At 40.3% G+C, this 19966-nt stretch overlaps 2 protein-coding genes across 2 annotated transcripts; both read right to left on the bottom strand.

Annotated features, from left to right (window-relative positions):
• Nucleotides 1-1678: 1678 nt before the first annotated feature.
• On the bottom strand, nucleotides 1679-9750 carry LOC108598196 (maker731). Its single transcript, XM_017984812.1, has 5 exons — nucleotides 9673-9750; nucleotides 9094-9617; nucleotides 5194-5228; nucleotides 4665-4902; nucleotides 1679-1804 (listed from the first exon to the last, which is right to left on the bottom strand). Exons 1-5 carry the CDS (start codon nucleotides 9746-9748, stop codon nucleotides 1679-1681), a joined length of 999 nt encoding a protein of 332 aa, XP_017840301.1. The 5' UTR covers nucleotides 9749-9750.
• An 8591-nt stretch (nucleotides 9751-18341) lies between these two features.
• Nucleotides 18342-19966, bottom strand: LOC108598838 (SOX domain-containing protein dichaete). Its single transcript, XM_017985592.1, has one exon. It carries the CDS (start codon nucleotides 19774-19776, stop codon nucleotides 18550-18552), a length of 1227 nt encoding a protein of 408 aa, XP_017841081.1. The 5' UTR covers nucleotides 19777-19966; the 3' UTR covers nucleotides 18342-18549.

The raw sequence follows: 19966 nt of genomic DNA, 5'->3' as shown, positions 1-19966 counted from the left end.
AAGCGTGGCCAACAATGCGAACAGAACAGACAGACGCATAAACTATGGCAAATGGACAATGGACAATGGCCATTGGAATAGAGCACTTCCTTTGAGACAGCCTAGCCCTGGCTGAACTACCTGCTCCGAAGCTGAGCGCGGCTCTTGGGTCGTCGTCGCCAGCATGTCTGGCAAGATCTGGGAAGACAATGCAGCGATGTCGCCCTGCTGTCTGTTAGATTAGTAAAGAATTGCAGATCATTCTGAAATTTCATTTCGTTTCATTCATGGCATAATCTATTTTCTTTTAAATGCTCAACAAACAGAACAGAGACCAACTGTCGGTTCAATGGGCGACATACTGTCTGCCAGGATCGTCTGTCTGTCCAACTGTCTGTACGTATTTTATTGCTACGTGGCATAACAATAAACTAAACAGTTTTAGTTGCTCTTTGATACTTAGTCAAGTGATTCTAGTTGATACTCTGACATTGACCGCCACCACCCAAACTGCTTGGGCTCTGGCCCTCTATGCCAAACAACAATTCCACCCCTCTTGAGTGTTAAACAATGGAAATTTTTAAGCCAAGCTTAGCATAATAAAAATTCAAACGAGCGTAAAACGCTAATCTCTGCCACAGAAAGTAACTGTAACTCTAGCTGTATCTATGTATCTATGTGTGTATCTATTGTAGCTTTGTGTAATGTTTTTCGAAGGGATCCTCTTACTCGCTGCTAAATTTGTTTATTGAAAAATTTGTGCAGCGATGCATTGATTGTCCAAATGTCAGATTAAATCAGCAATGACAACGGCCACTATAAGCTAAAAGAGAGAGAGACAGCAATAGTTTGTAGCGTAGTTTGTAGTACAGTTGCGCTTTGTTTAATTTAATTTGATAGCTGCAATTAAGTCAAGACAAATGCGCATTTAGTTGCTACATAAAAATTAATGCCCACTTCAGAGAGACACACAGACAAACTGCCTACCCCTAGCTAACTTACATTTATATATAGATCAGACGTAATAATGCCAGCAGACAATGCCAAAACGATGCGATGACTGTTGCTGTTGATTGTTGTAAACAATAAAGCGCGCAAATGAAAAAAAATCAAATCCAAAAATAAAAAGAAAAACACCCAGCAAACAATGCCAACACATGGCTATTGCGCAGGATACAGGATACGCAAGGACGCGGCTGGGTTTTTGTGCCTAACGAGGGTGGTAGGGGGATTTATGTTTCAACAATTTCAATTGTTTGCTAATGTTTTTGTATTGCGTGCTTAGCAATTGTGTAAGAGTTCAAAGATTACGTATCAAATTGCCGATAGACTGTTTATCGATAGACAAGCGTATCGAACAGCAGCAGCAGCAGAAACAGCAACTGATGGCATTAAAGTGTGAAATTTCAAGTGAATTTTGACAAGCAATCGAGTCGCGTCTGCTAATCGCCGCGCACGAATTGCAACTTCCTGGAAGCATTGGGTTAAGTACGGAATTTCCTGACACTACAATAAACACGCACTAATAAGGCCAAACAGGCCCAGTACCCGTTTCGAGGGCCAATGCATTAGCATTAGTGCTAACAATAGCATTTAGTAGTCGGGCGGTCGGTCGGGCGGGCAGGCACACGCGGAAATTCCAAAATCTGTTTCTACTTATGCCCGCGAGCCGCCCAAAAGGTCACTTTGGCTAATAACTTTAGGTCACAAAATACGCCTCAGCCTCACTCCTACGCGAAGCACTGACTGCTGATCCCTTTACGATCGAGAGCTCAATGGGTGTTGTGTTGAAGTTTGTCATAAGCAGCGCTACTCCCCGCATTAGCTATAAAGAAAGTGCGCTGTAGTTAGTGAGAAATATTATATATTGGCTTAGCTTTAGCTCTGAAGTCTAAACCGAAACGATCGATATGATATACGATTGTGTTTTTTATTGTTGCTTTTGGCACTTGGCAAGCAGCACGTGTAGCTGCAGCTGAAAACAAAGCGCATGTGGCATGTGGCACGTTGCAGCCGCCACAGAGCAGACAGCTTGCTAACAATATGAGAATTTATATGACACGTCTGTCATATTTTTACAAACGTTATAAATCAAGCCATGCAATGCCCCCACGGCGGCTTTAGCTTGAGTGGAGGCAGCGCGGCGCAAGCGGTTGCAAGTTCATATGTAAATATTGCTGCAAGGCACGCGATGCCTCACGATTCCATCTTGTTGTTAAGCCCTTTTTATGATCGTTGCTGTGGGTCTGCAGTGTTCTGCTGAAAACTGTAATGCTAAAATGCAAATTGCTTAGACTCTCTCTCTCTCTTTCTTTCGCTGCGACAATTGACAATTGTGCGCTTGCCTAGATCTTCAAAAAGACAACCGCTCATAGACAAAAGCACGCACTCACAAAAAAGAAAAAAAGAACAATTGCGTTTTGAATTGTCAACAGCTGGGAGGTCCTTAGACAAAGACGCTGCTGCTAAGACGCATTTAGTGTTAAATGCTCATCATAACAAGTTACTTGTATGTACGCTGGCCAGCTGGTCAGCTGGTCAGCTGGTCAGCTTTAATGCTGCTTGCCAATTATTCAATTATTGCAGCAAGTGGCGCGTTACAAATTGCACTTGAAGTGCATTGGATTTAGTGCTTGGTTTAGTTGCGTTGCCAGTTGCGTTTTAATTATCCTTGCAAATGTTTCCACATGCTTTGGCATTTCCGTTAGCATTTCCACATCCGTTGCCGTGCTTAGGCCTCTCTCCCATTGTAGCCCTCGCAGCTAAAACTCAAGTAGCGTAAATTCATTACAGCCATGTGGAGCAGCAGCCAGCGCCAGCTCCTGAGTCTGTGCCTGAGCTTGATATATCTGCGGGCTACGCTAATTGCTCTAAAACTCAGCAACATGGCAACACATTCATGTGTGTATGTGTTTTAGCCAACAATTGCATTGTGCTTGGCCTTAAGGAAATTAAAATGTTGACTAATTGAAAATCATGGCGAAATATTTTAATTGGATATCGTGTTAATGCATTCACAGGTGACCAAGCGGCAAAGCGTATGTGAATTTTCTCTCAGATTAATATTAATATCATTAGCGTTAATTAGCTTAGACCATTAATAACATAACTGACCCGCTGCTTGCAGTTAAGACTACCAGCCTGACAATAACCAAAAATGCTGCTGGTAGTTGCACTGATTGAAACCATGCTAATGGTTTCTATTTTTTTTGGCATTGATTTGAATGATTTTTTGTTGTTTTTTTTTGTGACAAAAGATAATGCGGGACGCAAACCGTTACGCATCGAAAATGGAAGCAGCTATATATACATTTTTTTATGCTATTTGATTTCGTTTTATTTCTGCTGCTAGGGCGCGCCCCCCATTGACAGTTGGCGCATAAATTTCGAAATGAGTTCGAGCCGTAAAGGTAGCCGGGGTTTGAGCCATAAAATTAACATTTTTGACGCTAAGCTGTGATTTACTTTTGTCTTAATGTTACCGTCCACTTCAGACAAAGCAAATCGGTTCGGAATTCAATCTATAGCTGTGATGATAACGCCTACCTGTCTTGCTTAAAATTGGATTTACATAAAGCATAAAATTGAACACGAAAATTTTATATTACACTCGCTTGAAAATGTGAGAATTGTGTAAGCTAATCAGAAACTCTTGAGCTTGCCCCTCTGGGGTTGTTGTTGTTATTGTTGTTGGTTTAGCACGTCTTGGAAAAACATGCCAAATCCTTGTTTAACCTTTGAACCCCACAGCGGCAGCTATTTAACTTTGGCAAACACATAACATGTCCAAATTTTCGCGCCGCCTTAGGGCAGCCCAAGACAAAAGCCACAAAACTTTTCGCATCGCATCGCATCGCACACACATCGAGTTAGAGCTAGAGGAGGGTTCAGTTTGGCAAACTGGTTGGACTGGCTTTCGCATGGTGCTTGAGCCCTGAGCCCTGGCAACGTGTTGCTTATAATCTTCACACAGTGCCCAGTGCCAGTGGCTGGAGACTGAGGCTGCCGTTGAAAGGATAATGGCACATTGATTATTATTTTGATACCACCACTCAAAGTCTGCAAATTAAGTACGCATTTATCTCAAGTAATTTGGGTTCAAATATGCGCAAACTGCGGTCAAATTGTTGCACATACCAGCAGCGCCAAAGCTACTGTTGTTGCCTGACATTAAATATGTTACTATATATATATATATAAATGGGAAAACTGGCTGGTCAGCCCATTGTCCACTTTGTTTATGCGCATGTGTAGCGAATGGGCCGTCATATGGCCTATGATAAATTGTCATTCAAAAGGGAGAAAATAAAAGATACATAAAGAAAACTTTATGCTGGCTGAGCGCTGCCATTTGTTATAATTTGCGATTTGCGTTAATTACTCTGCCATTATGACTGTTGAGCCAAAGGGACAAAAAGCAAGCAAAAGAGCAGAGCAGAGCAAACCAAGTGAAAGACATTGAGCTTTTGTATGTAACTTGATTAGTTATTATTATAGAAACACTTTCTGTTGTGCTTACAGCTAATTTGTATTGCATACTTGCCGGGGTCTAAGCGTGTTAGATAGAGTTAGTGCAGTTGCTGCAAGTACAGGGCAAAATATAATTGGAAAGTTCTGTCTCTAACCTATTGGCAAGACTAATAAAGAAACATAAATAAAGATAGAAGACCAAATAAAATACTCACGCTGGACACGTAGACGCCATAGAGGCGATTCGTTTGGGGTTCACGCCTCATGATTTCCTCCTGCTTGCCGGTGCGCTTATGTAGACGTATGCTGGTGTCCAAGCGCCAGTCGGTGATGTACATCGAGTCTTTGTGTATGATAATGCAGAAGAGATGATGCACGAGTCGCCAGTTGATCGTCTTGATGTCCGTGCCATCGAAATTGGCATCCAGCAGAGCATTGCTCCAATGGATCAGCCTAGGGTAACATTCTTGAAGATTATCAGACCAATGCCAACAATGTTGGAGACAGGTACTCAACGAATATATTATTATATATAAATATTATAATATATATATATTATTGCCTTTTTAATGTACAGTTCTAGGAATAATTATTATACATAAGGTAGCAAAAAACTCATAAATGTATTTATTTATTTAAATTTTGAATAATTGTTTTGCTTGCAGCCTTGTGCCATTTACTTGAATCGCTTGTCTTATCATTTCGATCTGGAAATCGAAACTACGCTCTACTCTTTCCAGCTACTTGTTGACTACAAAATGGCGTCGCACCATCAATCTCTGGCATATGAATTCCTCATTGTCAATGCTCGTTATGGCTCAAGTGTCTGCTTAGCTAAGCTGTAAACGTCGCAAGCAGCTTTTGAATAGACACCTTTCTCTAAATGAGACACAAATGCCAACGGTTTCACCTTAAAAAACAGTCGGCTACAAAAAGCACGTGCCACTTGAATGTGGATCAATCCAAGAGCTGTAGCTTTGGCTTTTTAATTTGACGCAATTGTTTATGACAAAAATGAATTCAATTGGGCGACACGCCGAGCCAAGGAATTAATACAATTAATGTCAAAGCGGCTTTCAAATGTCACGGCGTACACTCAAAGCAGGCACCGCCGTATAAACTGAGTGTGAGTGTAACTTGGTAACTAGTTCGCAGTAAGCAATGCACACAACCAAAGTAGAGCTGCTTAGTAAGTAGCTACGCACTAGTCCTAGCGGGAACTAGTTACTTAAGCTCAGGCCTTTCTTGCTTGCCAGGCAATTCATCATAATTCATTATAAATTTTTGACACTTTCTCTTCTAGGGCTAGGAGTGCAGCGTTGTGGAAACTAATAAAGATGTCATTGGCTAGACAATCGACAACGGTTACAAGCTATAGCGTAAGTTGGAAGTTATATATGCGAGACATGCTTTATAGTTGAGGCAACCAGAGGCAATTCATAATTTTCATAATTTACGCTTTGTTTGGCAAACATTTGGCGCCTCTTAAGCGCAGTTTCTTTATCTTTTAACTATTGTAAATGAGATGGGGTGTGTGCATGCATAGCGCTACCCTATGTGGAACCGCATAACTCAATTTTACGACTACCTAACTCTATAAATCATAGAAATTCTTAGGTGCAAGCGAGCCAGCAAGCAATGCTCATAATTAATTTTTAATGCTTGACTGCGTTGCACATTTTGTAATTTTTGATTTATGACTGCAAAAAAAAATATATATATACAAAAATCATATAATTTCAATTCAGCAGTGCACTTGAAATGTTTCGAGTGCAGTCGCAAGTTGAAGCTGTTTAAATGCCGCGCGCAATTTATATTGTAATTGCAAAGTGAAATGTTATTATAAATTGCATTTTGTAGCCATTGAGGCTGCGTCAAGTGGTGAACTCAACCCGCCGGCCGACTCAACTGCTGGCAGCTGGCCGCATGCCGCATGTCGCAAAGCTCAAGCTCAAGTGTGGCAAGTTAACAGTCACACACACACACACACACACACACAGATTTGTAAACTGCCAAACTGTGATTGCTCCTTTTCTTTAGCCAACTGTCAGCTGTGGCTAATTAAATGAAAGCCGCTCAAGTGCTGCCAAGCTAGACTGCCAACTCTTAACTGCTCCCAGCTACGAACTCCAAGCTCCGCACTCCAGTCTCGAAGCTTTTCACGCTCACACAAGCGCATAATTGTCAAAGCGTACAATGGGCATACATGGCTCACCATGTGTGTGCCGCTCGCCTGGGCACCTGCCCTAATGTTTCAAGTGTTGAGTCGCACATTTTATAAAGTTTATGCTTTAATCAAGCCAATGCCATTATAGCCATTTAACAGCTGCTTTCGAGTTATCTTTGCCACACAATGTAGCAAACTTCCGGCGCTTTAGACAACACCGCCACAACAGCTGCTCCAGATCCTTTGGCCTAGCTGCTCTTTGTTACAAATATAATACTCGTGTTTTCATAGCATCAACGTAGCCACTCAATTATCGTTGCGTTGCGTTTCACATTTTATATTTTTGTATTTTTTATTTTGGGAAATCTGACCCCGCGCACAAAAAATTGCTTTATATATTTTTTTGTGCTATTTTTTTGGTAATTGTTATTTTTCGCGCACACTTAAACCTAATGAATAAATAACATTAAACACGCTCTAATGGGCGCGAGCGATTTTTCAACGCAGCCAGAGGGTGGGAAAAACGCGGCGCAAAACATTTTCATTGTGCGGATCTGGTTAAGTGGGCGCACTCGAGTCGCGCTACTCCAAAAGTCCAGACTTGCCTCTCTCTCTCTGTGTGAGAACATATTTTCAAATTGCAATCAAATGGAAACTCACATAGTTTGGGGTGAAGCACTTCAAAGCGCCGAGTGCCATGGCTAAGCTAGTTAAGCTTTATGGAAAAATACGCTTAGTTTTTCTTATGATTAGCCAACAATTGGCTAAGCCAGCAGCAAAATACACTGCTAATGGCTAAAACAAATATTAAACGTCACTAGCGAAGCAGCGAAAATAAACTTAATAGCTAACTAAAATAAGAGCAGAAGCACGAAACTCTAGCATGCCAACTTCTGTATACACTTTGAAGCGCAAATTGAAAGTTAGTCATATGATTTACAAAATTGAATCTAAAGCGCTTTTAGATCTTGGCCTGCATATAAATATAAAATTACTGCTGCTTTCTTATAAAGTGCTCAAAGTGTATAACGATTTAAACAATTAGCTGCTTATCAAAGTCGATTGTATAAAAATTAGCAAGTGCTACACAGCAACAACTCAAAGCCAAGTTAAAGTCAAATGCACATGAGTTATTTTGTTGTTGTTGTTGGCTGATAAATTAGGTAAATGATGGCAATAAACATAAAGCGTAGCTACATTGGTAAACGCTCATCAAAAGAACTTACAAATTGGCCCATAAACGCCACAGTCAACTCAAATTGCTGAGAGACAAGGGCAGCGAGCGAGTGAGACCGCAAGACTTAGCTAAAGCTAACGCCTTTTTTTAGGGCTTTGGTTAATTTTGATGCCACGATAAACATAAAATTAGCCTTGCCACAAACATTGCCGATTAAGCAGCAATGATAGCAAATGCAGCTTGATGTGTGTGTGTGTGTGTGTGTGTGTCTGTGTGTGTGAGAACACAACCAACTGATGCCTGAGCAGAGATAAGCAGCATTACTCTCAAGTGGGCAGCAATTAGGGGTTGCAAATTGTCCTTGACTACAATCTGCTTGTGGCTCGCGCCCCCCAAGCCCAAAATCTCAATTCAAAATAAAAAGTGTGTGTTTAAAAAACGCAACAAAGTGTAAATAAATTTATTATAGGCAGCAGCAAACGCAAACAGAATAATAAAAAAGAAATACACAGTATTATTCAAAACTATAGTTGTTACTCTTGCTGAGACAAAAAGTTATTGTTATTGTTTGTTTTTTATTTAGACAATGCCCAAGTCCATTAGCCCAATTGTTACAGAATTAATTGTAGCTTTATTTTGCAGCCTTTGTTTGCTCGCTCATAGCCAAACACACCTGTGCAAGCTTTAACAATTGACGCACTTTTCACTTTCCGGCGTACTACGTTATGTTTGGAAGTCACAATGATATATATAGTATAGTAGGAATTGTCAAATTGTAACCATTGTAGATAATATAATCCATATCTGGCTGCGTAACTAGCAGCTCATATTGAATACCGTCTATTCTAAAAGTATTGATGCACCTCTCTCTTTTCGACAACTACGCCTGGAAGTACTAGAAATTTTGCTACCGAAACAAAAAAAACAGATTACGACTCAATTCAGTTGAAACATTTCAAAAGACTAATGAGCAGTTAACCTCTTAATCTAAGCATTTATTATCCTCTTGAAAAAAATTCAGCGAAATTAGATTTATTTTAAGAGCGGCCGATCTTTCGATTAAAGCGGTTTTTTTTTATAGATTTGTTGTACAACATAGATTACGAAATTTTAGGCAAAGCTAACTTCACCGAGTGCAAGCTTTAACGGCTTTGATTGGAACTAAAACTAACCAAAAAGAAGATTAGATTTGAGAGTTTGCAATTGATCTCTATGCTTCAATTTATTTATTATTTGTCTTCAAAGGTTCATTCTGGAGAAACTTAGATTTTTAGTTAGTAGTCTCTTCAGCTGAACTTACTTGCTCGCTTATCGGCAAGTCTTCACTTTCCGGCACTCCCGGCATGCTGTGGAATTCTTGCAACTTCGGATTTTGTTCAAACTTTGGTCTGGCCACCAGCACCTCATATAAAGTGAGAAGATTGCCATCTATAACGCAACGATTTTGTTTCAAATAGAGTGACCCAAACATCAATCCGTTTTTTATCTGTGCGCGGCATATGAATATACGTTCATTCATATCAGAGGTGCCAACAGCAATTGCTCCCTGCTCATAGTAACCATTATAGCTATGCACCCAGAGATAATCCATATCTGGCTGCGTAACCAGCAACTGATATGTAGCACCATTGATAACCCAGGCTGTGTCATTCCAATTGGCAGTTGATACTCCTGTCTCGACTATTACACGTGCCGGAAGTACGCTGTTATTATAAATACGGCGACCTACATACAGTTGATACCCTTTATCATTGAATCCACCAATTAGCGCATTTTTGGGTACAACCTCTGAGAGTCCTCCTTTCACCCAAGAGTGTTGAGAATCTAGCGAAATGCGGAGATTAGCTTTAGGTGCTTTAGCATTACTTCACAGTCTTACCATAGCTGCCAGGGTAGCCTTCAGCAAGTGCTACCAATAGAAAAACAAAGATTACGACACTGTCGAGTTGAAACATTTCAAAATACTACTGAGCAGCTAACGCTGCTAATGCGACTTTTTATAGTTGCGTCTTAATCTCATAATTTCTTATCCTCACATAAACTATAATCGAAATACAGCTAATCTAAAGTGCTTTATTATCAGTTTTTCCTTTGAATCCAATCATGAAACAGTTACTGTGTTTATAGTGCAGACATAAATAAAAAAATTGGAGCAGGTTAAAAAAAAAATGCTCATTGGTTATGTTATTCCCCTTTGGGAACCCCTATTGGTTGTTCTTCCCCTAAATAAATAAAATTAATGCTGCTCAAAAAATAATGCAAATAGTTATAATGTTGACGACAAAAAATAATCAAGAACTTAATAATTTTCAGCAAAGATTGTCGCTACGTTATTTTTATACACTTTGGATTTATTTTTTTTGGAATTTGTCCGCGATTCTTCGTAGTTTGCGGCTCAATTTGTAATTTTTTTTACATATACATATCTGCATATGAAACCTATTGAAGTAACTGAGCACTCTCATACCCACTTGCAGTTGCCAAACTGCGCGGAGTTCGCACTTTGCTGTCAGCGTGGTATATTGTTGGTAGTTGGTCCTTTTTGGGTGACACATACGAGTCCTTTGGCTTGTTGGCATTGTTGGCCGTAGTTACCAATTGCAGTTGCTCATTTTGCTGTAATCCGAGCCCAGTAGCTGCTGGGCCCAATGTTTTGTCTAATAAATTCCAAAACACTAAACTTCCGTCACATCATAAATCAACGAGCAAAGAAATCGCCGCTTGACTTGGGGGGGTTATTTGCTGAGTGTGTGTGTGTGTGAGCGAGATAGCAATTGGCTACCCTCATATACAGTCAGATACAATGAATTAACGTAATTATGTTCGCATCTATATAAATGACGAGGTTTTTGGTAACAAAACCAAATTTGCAATGGTGCCCGAGCGTAAACAAAAACAACAAACGACGAGAGACCCAAAAAGAAATCAAACAATAAACCGAAAATGAAACGAAAACATACAAAAACACCTTTTGCTTTTTGGACATGGACATCGATGCGCAAATAAACAATAATGAACCTTAATGATACCAGAGCGCAGTGGAAATGATCAGCAGAGTGAGCGAGAGTGAGAGACTAACGCATTGATCAATGATATACGAGCTTGTAGCACATATTTTGATATCGTGCTAAACAACAAAACCAATCGAGTGTTAAGCGGGCCAACAACAAGCGCAACTGAGTGGAAAACTCGTTCAGCCCTATGAATTACATGAGTAAACAGCTCACAAATGGCCAAAATAAACAATTGAGGCGACGCTTTGCTGTTGCTGTTGCTGCTGCTGCTCTTGTTGTTACTGTTCATTTGCATATGCCGACATGCAAGTTGCCACAGTTGCATTTAGCAGTTGCCACAGCTGATTAGAAGCCAATCGAGCCCAAAAGCGCAGTCTCCGCAGCGCTCTGTTTGCCACCATTTAGTGTTAGCCAGTTAAGTCAAATAGGCCAAGGTAACAAGTCGACTTGCAGATGCACTTTAAGTATAAGAAAATTCCATTTAAAATCAGCTTAAGCTCTAGAAATTACAGAAAATACATTAAAAAAAAGGGAATTTATTAGAATTTTTTTTAGTAATATTATATATAAAAGCATTACTCACCATTTTTGAGGTTATGTATTGCTTGCTGTGTAGACTTAAGGCTAGAACTGCAAGCTGCGCTGCCAGCTCTGCGCATAGGCGTAGACAGCTATTAACAAGGGGGCTGAGGGATCAGCTGCGCACTTCTAGAAGCTGAAAATACAATTGCAAATTCTGATAAATTATAATACAGTGCTCAGCATTCAATCAGAGATCGATTAAAAACTCTTTGGAAAATTACTTTTACTCAATTCAAAGTACAAAGTGTATAACTTCCCATTCAGCATCAATTTCGGGTACCGAACCCTGTCAATATATAAAAATATAATTACTATACTATAACTATAATAAATATTAATATATATTTATATAAGTAAATGCATATGTTACATATACATTTCCTCCTAAATTAACTGCTGACTACGCCCATGTTTGCAGCTATATATGTACGTAGCTGTACCTGTCTGTAGATCCGTACCAAACAGTAGTTGCCCATTGTTGTTGGCATAGAACGTTGACGGGACTCGCGCTGTTAATTGATTGTTCACATTTTTTTTTCGAGCGCGTTGTTTATATTATATTTTTATTTGATTTTTTACACAGGAATTTGTCGACTCGCTTTGTTTGAGCGCTGCTGGTAATTAACAGTACTACTACAAAAAAAAAGGCGCAAGGACTCGCAGTCAAATTGACTTTGTCGCGACAATGTTTACGCGGCAGTCTAAGCATGGAATTCCAGGATTTTCGTAGTTGTTATTTGCCCTACCCTAGACTCATCAAATTGTATGCCTTTGATTAAATGCTGGGGCCAAACCTTTGGGCCATTACTTTTGGCCATTTACAGCGATTCTTTACATAATTATTGGAACGTAACATTTGTCACACTTGCGCCAAAGCGAAAGTAATGGCCCTACCCTAGACTAGTTTTAAACAATGATAGTTACAGCCCAACCCAGTAACATTGCGTGTCAGCATGCAACTGGCAAATTTGTTCTAACAAAATGCAATTAATCTACAACTAAAATAGAGAGCTAGACAGATCTGTTTTGCTGAGATTAATACTAATTATTAGTGGCAGTGCTGGCTACGTCATGAGACTTCATTAAAAGCGCATTAACAACTGCGCTTCGATTTGTTTAAATCAATAACAAGTCAAAAATCAACAGCAACAGCATTGAGCACATTGCTGTTGTTGAATTGTTGTTGTTGTTGTTGTTGTTGAAAGACAACGCACAATGGCGATAAATTAGAAAATAATGCGCGCCCATTGTTTGCGGGCTTTGTTTCATTTAAGCGCTTTTGTTGTTACCACTGTGAAGTTGGCTACACTGTGGGAAAGGCCTAAAAAAAAAAGGTTTAATACATTGTCTATACTCTGCAGCTGAATTTGTTTAAACATTTACTAAAGCTGCGCCCTAAACAAAAAATTTGCAGCTCACACTTTACAGCTTTACATTTATGAGCTTAAAGTTGAGTCACTAACGCAATCTGCATAAGAAAGAGTATTCGAGGCTGATGCTCATATATCTTTTATTTAACTAGTCTTGGGGCTACACGTTTTTTTTTCTTATAAATTTTGTTGTTGAATGAAGCTGATTACTCAAATTGTGCTTTGTTTACGATTCGTCAAGGCGTTGATGAGACTAAGGTCAGTCTGAGTGTGTGAAATGGAAAGGGGAGGGAGGTTTGGGGACTTGCTCGCCAAGTTAACGCCAAAATGTTATTAAATATTATTAGTCTGCAACAATGGGCAACAATTATGTGGGCTTCGTTTAAGCCTTTTGCGCCATTGGCCTTTCCCCTCTCATTCTCTTTCTCTTTATTGTGGTTCTTACAGTTATAATCCCTGAAGCTATTGCCGTTTACAACGGTTACAACAGCTGTGTGGCGTTTTAACCCATTGAACAGTTCAGCAACAATGCGCCCCAGTTATCAATAAAAACTATTTCTATTTCTATTTATCTGCCCGTCCGTCCGTTCGTCTGTCTGTATGTTATAATATTGCTTTCTAACTGCTTTCTTTTTGGAGTTTTTGTCGCAAACATCAGCAGCTGGCGCTGCTGGGTCGGCTCAATCCATTGTCAATCTATTGGACTGTACGGGTTATTTGTTTGGCCAGCCTCAGTAAGCAGTTTATAGAGCTCGCTTGCATTTCCGTTGCCGTTTGCCAAAATGTAAACAGTTTCGCATTGTGTCTAATCCCATACCCCCCACCCCTACTACAGCTCCCCAACAATGCTGTATTACGTAATCGCTTGTCGAGCTGTACGTAAACGAGAAGTTAATTATGTCGTAATAGCAGCAGCAGCAGCAACAACAACAACAATAATAATCTCCAGTTGTTTGTGCTCTGTTTGCCAAACTCTGTTCATGTTTAAGTTGTTCTCGTGCCTCGTTGTTGTTGTTGCTGTGGCAGTTGCTCTGGATTGATAGCACATGTGGCTCAGTTGCTGGCTCAGCTCCAGCGTCAGCTGCAACTGAGAGCTTAGCTCGCTCTCTTTTCTCTCTGTGTAGATTTTCTAGTTAAGCAATTGAGAGCTGGCATTCACACAGTTCTAGAGACTTTAATTAATATCGAAGGCTTGCCTATAATTTTAAATATTTTCAGTGCTTAAAATATAATTTTTATTAAATTTATATATATTTTAATTAAATTTTGGGCTTACTTCCAATTTTAAACATTTTCAGTGCTTATTTATAATTATATATATAATTTTATTAATTTTTTTATTTATATATGTATATTTAAACTAACTTTTAAATTGCACACTTGTAATATATTTTTTCCATATATTTTTGATTGTCTTAATTACAAATTGTAAAAAATATTTATTTAACTTTTATATAATTCAAAATTTAATTTTAAGTACCTCTAGAATTTGAAATATTTTTGCTCATATTTTATTTCATGTTTTTTATGTATTTATGATTTAATTTAAGTCTTTACGCTTCTGTTTCTGACGTTTCTACATTTTATTTTGTTTCCCGCTACAAATATATTTTATTTCAAACTTGCTATTTAATTATAATTTATATTAACTTAAGCTATTTGCTTTTCTCACACAATGCTCAGCAATAAATGTTTATTCATAGCCTGATATCTAAATAATTTTCATTTAACTCATGTCGCTAGCTTCTGTTTTTTTTTAATTTAAAGCAAAAAAAAAAACATTTGTCAAGCAGCCACATCAAAGGCCCATTAAAAAGCACCACAGACAATGCCGAAAGTGACAAATTTTGAACAAATTAATAAAAAATTAAATAATGAGCACCACCAACACCGCAAGCAGCGACAGATGAGCACCACAAATCAAAGGCAGACAAAAAACAAAAAATTAAATAAATAACAAGCCAAGCGCTACTTAAACTCAATAGACAAAGTGCGAAAGAAAGAAAGAGAGCAAGACAGAGAGAAAGAGAGAGAGAGAGAGCGACACTGCGTTTGGGGGAGTTTTGGGTGGTGCGGCTGAGTGGCTGGCAACACGCTAATAAAATACAAATTGACGATAAAATTATTACAAATTTATGCAAATATTTGCAGCAATGATGCCGCTGCCCCTGCCACTCCCCTAACCAGCAAATTAATGGGCAAACACTTGAATCTAGTCGGGGTCACATGGCCAATGCTGAGCTGGGTGCTGGGTGCTGGGTGGTGGTGGTGCTGGTGGTGGCTTATAGCAATAATTTATACGCCAATGCACACACACACGGACAAGGATGCAGCCGTAATGTCCTGCTGCGCGTAAACAGGAAACAAATTACGCTCGAGAGCAGTTATGAAAAATGCTTTTCATAGAGACAGCGCCTTTGGCGACTGACTGGACAGGAACAATAAGGCATTAAGACAGGATGAGCAGCAGCCAAGCAATGCTTACCCCGTTTCGACGGCTTTAGCGGCGGGCGTTCCCAGCTAATGCTCCGCACCCGTGCACGTGGTCAGGATGCGGAAGCTGCGCATTGCCATGTGAACGTGCAAAGCTCTTGCTGCCGATCTCCTGTTGATCATCACCATTATCGCTCATCAATTGCCGTCAAGTCGAGTTGGGAGGGTTGCGACCGCAGCGTCAACTGACGCTTGTCGGCAGCTCCTGACAAATGATTGGGCACCTAATCAAATTTCGGTACGTCTCACTGTTTCGCTTATTATGCAAATGCCACAGCGCCTCCTGTTGCTGCCACACACTCAGCGCAATGCGCTGCGCTGCGTCTTGTTGCAAATTTATCATCATTTAATTTCCATTTGGCGTCATGCCAATGTTAATGACGTTGTTGACAACACTCGAGCACCGCGTCGAGTTGCGCATCCATACAGATCCTTTTGCTGCTGCATTTGCTTGCCATTTTGCTTTGACGCGCCCTGACAAATGCTGTTCCCAAGTTGACAGTGCGCATACGCCTGGTGGGCCGCCAACGAACGAACGAACGCTCGACTGCTCATTTGCCTAAGTGCGCGCTCGCTGCGGAGGCTTTTAATTAATTGTTAGCTGCGACTTATTGACGGTCTGGTTGGTTAGCTTCTCCGTTGCCCCCAACAACAAACAGCAACAACAACAACAAGAACGATGACGACAAAAAAATGTCAAACTAGCACTTAAAAGCCGCCACGCTTTGCTACTTGCCAACCACGCGCCACCCCCAACAATATGCTGCATGTCCGCAGGCATAAACAACACTGCACAACAAAATTGAGGCACAGATCGAAAGAAATTCGAAGAATAAGCTCTAAACTTTTTTAAACTGTTGTGCAAGCAATTGCAAACATTTTACTTTTAATTAATTAATGTTTATTTATTGCTATATATTTTAATTATTATTAAAATCTATGCACTTAACCTAGCTGAGCTCAGAATAGTGAAACCAACAGAGCATTGAATAATATTTGAGCAAGTTGTGAAAATCTATAAAAAAAATAAATATAATAAATTAAAATTAAAAACTGACTGAATCAAGCAATTTAGCAATTACTTTTAAATAAATGCCAAATATATATAAAATGCATAAATTGCAATCTGAAAAATATATAATTATTTTCTTAATTTCATAACTTGTAGCACAGTGTGTCTTTGGCAGTCATCCCCCTAAGCGCATTTTGAAAAATATGAAACAGTTTGACAAAAAGCCACCACCCACAAATTGGGCTCTAATGCCAGACGCAGTTACAACAGACGGACAGACAGACAGACGTGTCGCCATATTGCTTATAATGGGGTAGTATGGTGGGTTGAGGTGTGGGAGGTTAGCAACGTTAACCACCCGCTAACGCCAACCGCGCTGCTTGACCCCTTTGGCAAAAATACTTGGCTTTGAATATTTTCTAGCTTGTTATGGCTCTTGAATTTTATGGCCGAGTTTGCTTCCATGTAAAAATGTTGCTGTTGTTACTGTTGCTGTTGCTGCTGAAGTCGAAGGACAATTATTGTTGCAAATTGTATCACCTTTATGCTAATCCGTTGCGCTAATCCGCCGGCTTAGCAGTTCGGCTAAAAAAGAGAGAAGCGTAGACTGTTAAAACAAAACAAAACAATTTGGAAAAACGGCGAAGAAAATTAGAAACGTAAACGAGATGACGTCGCGACCAATCGTCGGTGGTTAATCCGGGTCGCGAAATTCCATCGAAGCAGGTAAAACAAAACATGCCGCAACCAGAAAAAAAGTAAAAAGAAAAACAAACTTGCACACTCCTTTTGCTTTCCGGCAACGTTAATCCGGCAATAAACTCATAAAAAATCAGAAAAAAATAAAACAGAAATTATTATAGCTGCAATTTGTTTTTGTCAACTGCCTTTGTTTTACGAAATTATTTTTGTACACACAAACTAGTTATATATAAATATATAGGTAGCTGATGCTGTTGGTGTTGTGCTGTGGCTGGGGGTGGGGCAGGCAGCAAAGCGAACTGTAGAAAGTCAGCAACAATTTGAGAATTTAAAATCAATCTTTATGGAATTTATATTCACGTCAATGCAAAGTAAATATTTGTAAAATTAATGCTGTTGCTGTTGGAACAACAAACAGACAGTGACAACAATAACAATAATAAACAATATTTGATATTTTAACACATTTCACACACACACACACACACACACATGGAATAAACAATGCATATAGATTGCTAGAGCAGAGACTATAGAAAAAGACAAAGCCAGTGGATTTATTAATGACTGCAATTATTCTTATTATTATTACAAGTTAACATACATACAACAACAAAAAATTGTTTGGTCTAAGATTTCAATAGCCAAATACCCCGTTGCGCCAAAAATGAACAAAGGCCCCTAGATATATAAACAGCGCATTAATCAATAGAAATTAATACCACAAAATATTTCACTCTGCAAATCAAATTAAACATGAATCAAATCAAAAGCCAACGGCAAAAAGTAAGCAAGGTTATTAACAATAGTCGACTCCAGCGCTGGTAATTGCTATGAAGGCTCTCTTGGCCAAAAGTTGCATGTGGCTAAAATAGTTTCATTGTTGGTAACAAGTGAGAAATTACGCAAGCAATTTGTATATTATTTGTTTAAAATGAATACACTTTATATAAAAGTTTTTGTTGTTTGTTCTTTTTAATGAATTTCTTTGCTTTTTATTAGTTTTTAAATATTTGTGGCTTAAGCATAAACCTTTGTTTTCGTTTTCACTAAATTTAATACAATTAATAATACATTTATGCATGTTTTTTGTTTTGTGTGTGTTGTTTTGTTTTGTTTAATTTGTTTATGTTTTTTGGGCTGTGCTTTGACTCTAATAACGATTTAGCGACATATTTACAATTTGAGTTAGGATATGAGAGAACAACAAAGAGCACGCGCTTAAAACTAAATAAAATTAATTTACAATTAATTGTTTTTGTCTTTTGTGTTTAGTTTTTGTTTAGTGACAAAATAAATTATAAATATACATACGTATTGTTTATTAGTTTATCATATAATAATAATAATAATAATAATAATATTATTGGCTAGGAATGTTGCTTAAGAACTCTTGCTGAGACTTTTGCGAGCGAGAAAGAGAAAGAGAAAAGGGTAGAGAAATGCGAGTGTCTTACTTAGAGCTTTTAAAGACTTAAAACCAGTGGATCACTTTGGGAACGCGTCAACAATGCTAATTGTACTTTACTCTGGGACTCCAACCGTCTGTCTGTCCATCCGTCCACACCCTGCTGCTGGAATCTCTAATAGAGCACCGGCACCGGCCGTCTGAGTGCGCTGTCCATGGCGCCATCCATGCCATTGGGCGTAATGGTGCCCGGCGAGGAGCCCGGCGAGCTGGTCGAGCTGGAGGTGTACAGTCCGGCGGCGGCTGCATTGGCGGAGTGGGCGGCATACAGCGAAGGCGCCGTCATGCCCGAGTAGATGCCGGAGTAGAAGCTGCTCAGTGATGTGGGTGGCAGCTGTGATGCCTGCTGTGCCTCCAGATGTGCCTTGTGCGTCTGATTGTTGGCCGCCGCGCTCTGGTGCAGCTTGGACAGCGCCAGCGGATCGAAGCCTGTGAAATATGGCACCGGATAGGGTTGATCCAGATGATGCGAGGGTGCAAAGTATGGCGGCAGCTGATGGAATGGATTATAGCCGCCAGCCGCTGGGCCCGCGCCAGCTCCGCCCAACTTCTGTTGCGCCATATTCATGTTCATATTCATGTTCATGTTCATGTTCATGTTGCCCTGCATCTGCAGCGCGCCCTGTGGTCCAGCGGCAAGCGGATTCTTGGGCTTGCGACGTGGGCGGTACTTGTAGTCCGGATGCTCCTTCATGTGCAGCGCGCGTAGGCGCTTGGCCTCGTCGATGAAGGGACGCTTGTCCGACTCGGCGAGCAGCTTCCATTCGGCGCCCAGACGCTTGGAGATCTCCGAGTTGTGCATCTTGGGATTATCCTTGGCAATCTGGCGACGCTGCAGGCGCGACCAAACCATAAACGCATTCATTGGCCGCTTGATGTGTCCCTCTTGGCCAGGTGATGTGGCCAAACTATGCATGGAGCCATTGCCGGCGCCTGTGCCTGCATTGTGTGCGCTGTTCATGCCCAAGCCGCCGCCCATGCCGCTGCTGCCCAAACTGCTCTGGCTGCCCAAGCTGCCGGCGGAGCCAATGGAGCTGTTGGGCGATAGCGTCTGTTGTGCGGCCACAGCATGTTGCATGTGATGCGCCATGTGGTGGCTCATGTTGCTGGCTGCCTGAGCGCCTGGTCCGCCGCCCGGAGAGCCGCCCATGGCAGCTAGACTGGCGGCCAAGCCGCCGCTTTGTGAATAGTGCAGCACGCGCTTGATATCCATGTCCATGCTGGGACTGAGCTGGGCATTGCCCAAGCCCTGTGTGGCATAATCTCCCGGCGAGGGCAGCTCCAAGCCCTGCCCGGCACCCAAGTGGAAACCGTAGTTGGGATGCGTCGATAATGTGGCCATTATGTTGGAGTACGTTGTGGTTTATCACTTAACAAATTGTTTGCGAAATAATAGCGAGCACTTTGTGTTCTTGTTTGTCTTTGTCACTTCACTGCGCTTTGATCACAATGTGATTTGTCTTTTATTTAATTATGTATATTTGTTTCTTTTTTTTCTCGATTTGGCAGTTAATTCTACGGCTGCTGTTGCG

This window comes from Drosophila busckii, chromosome 3L, assembly GCF_011750605.1.
Source record: "Drosophila busckii strain San Diego stock center, stock number 13000-0081.31 chromosome 3L, ASM1175060v1, whole genome shotgun sequence".
NCBI classification, from domain to species: domain Eukaryota; kingdom Metazoa; phylum Arthropoda; class Insecta; order Diptera; family Drosophilidae; genus Drosophila; species Drosophila busckii.
The sequence above is the reverse complement of the archived record's forward strand: the minus strand, read 5'-3'. Positions and strand labels throughout refer to the sequence as shown.

Bases quoted from the DNA above. Each gene is read 5' to 3' on its own strand.
- LOC108598196 (XM_017984812.1), bottom strand. From the start codon at position 9,748: ATGTTTCAACTCGACAGTGTCGTAATCTTTGTTTTTCTATTGGTAGCA. The intron at 9,618-9,672 runs GTAAGACTGTGA...GCATTTCGCTAG, and splicing joins AGGCTACCCTGGCAGCTATG to ATTCTCAACACTCTTGGGTG. The intron at 4,903-5,193 runs GTAGCTGGAAAG...ATGTTACCCTAG, and splicing joins CGCCATTTTGTAGTCAACAA to GCTGATCCATTGGAGCAATG.
- LOC108598838 (XM_017985592.1), bottom strand. From the start codon at position 19,776: ATGGCCACATTATCGACGCATCCCAACTACGGTTTCCACTTGGGTGCC.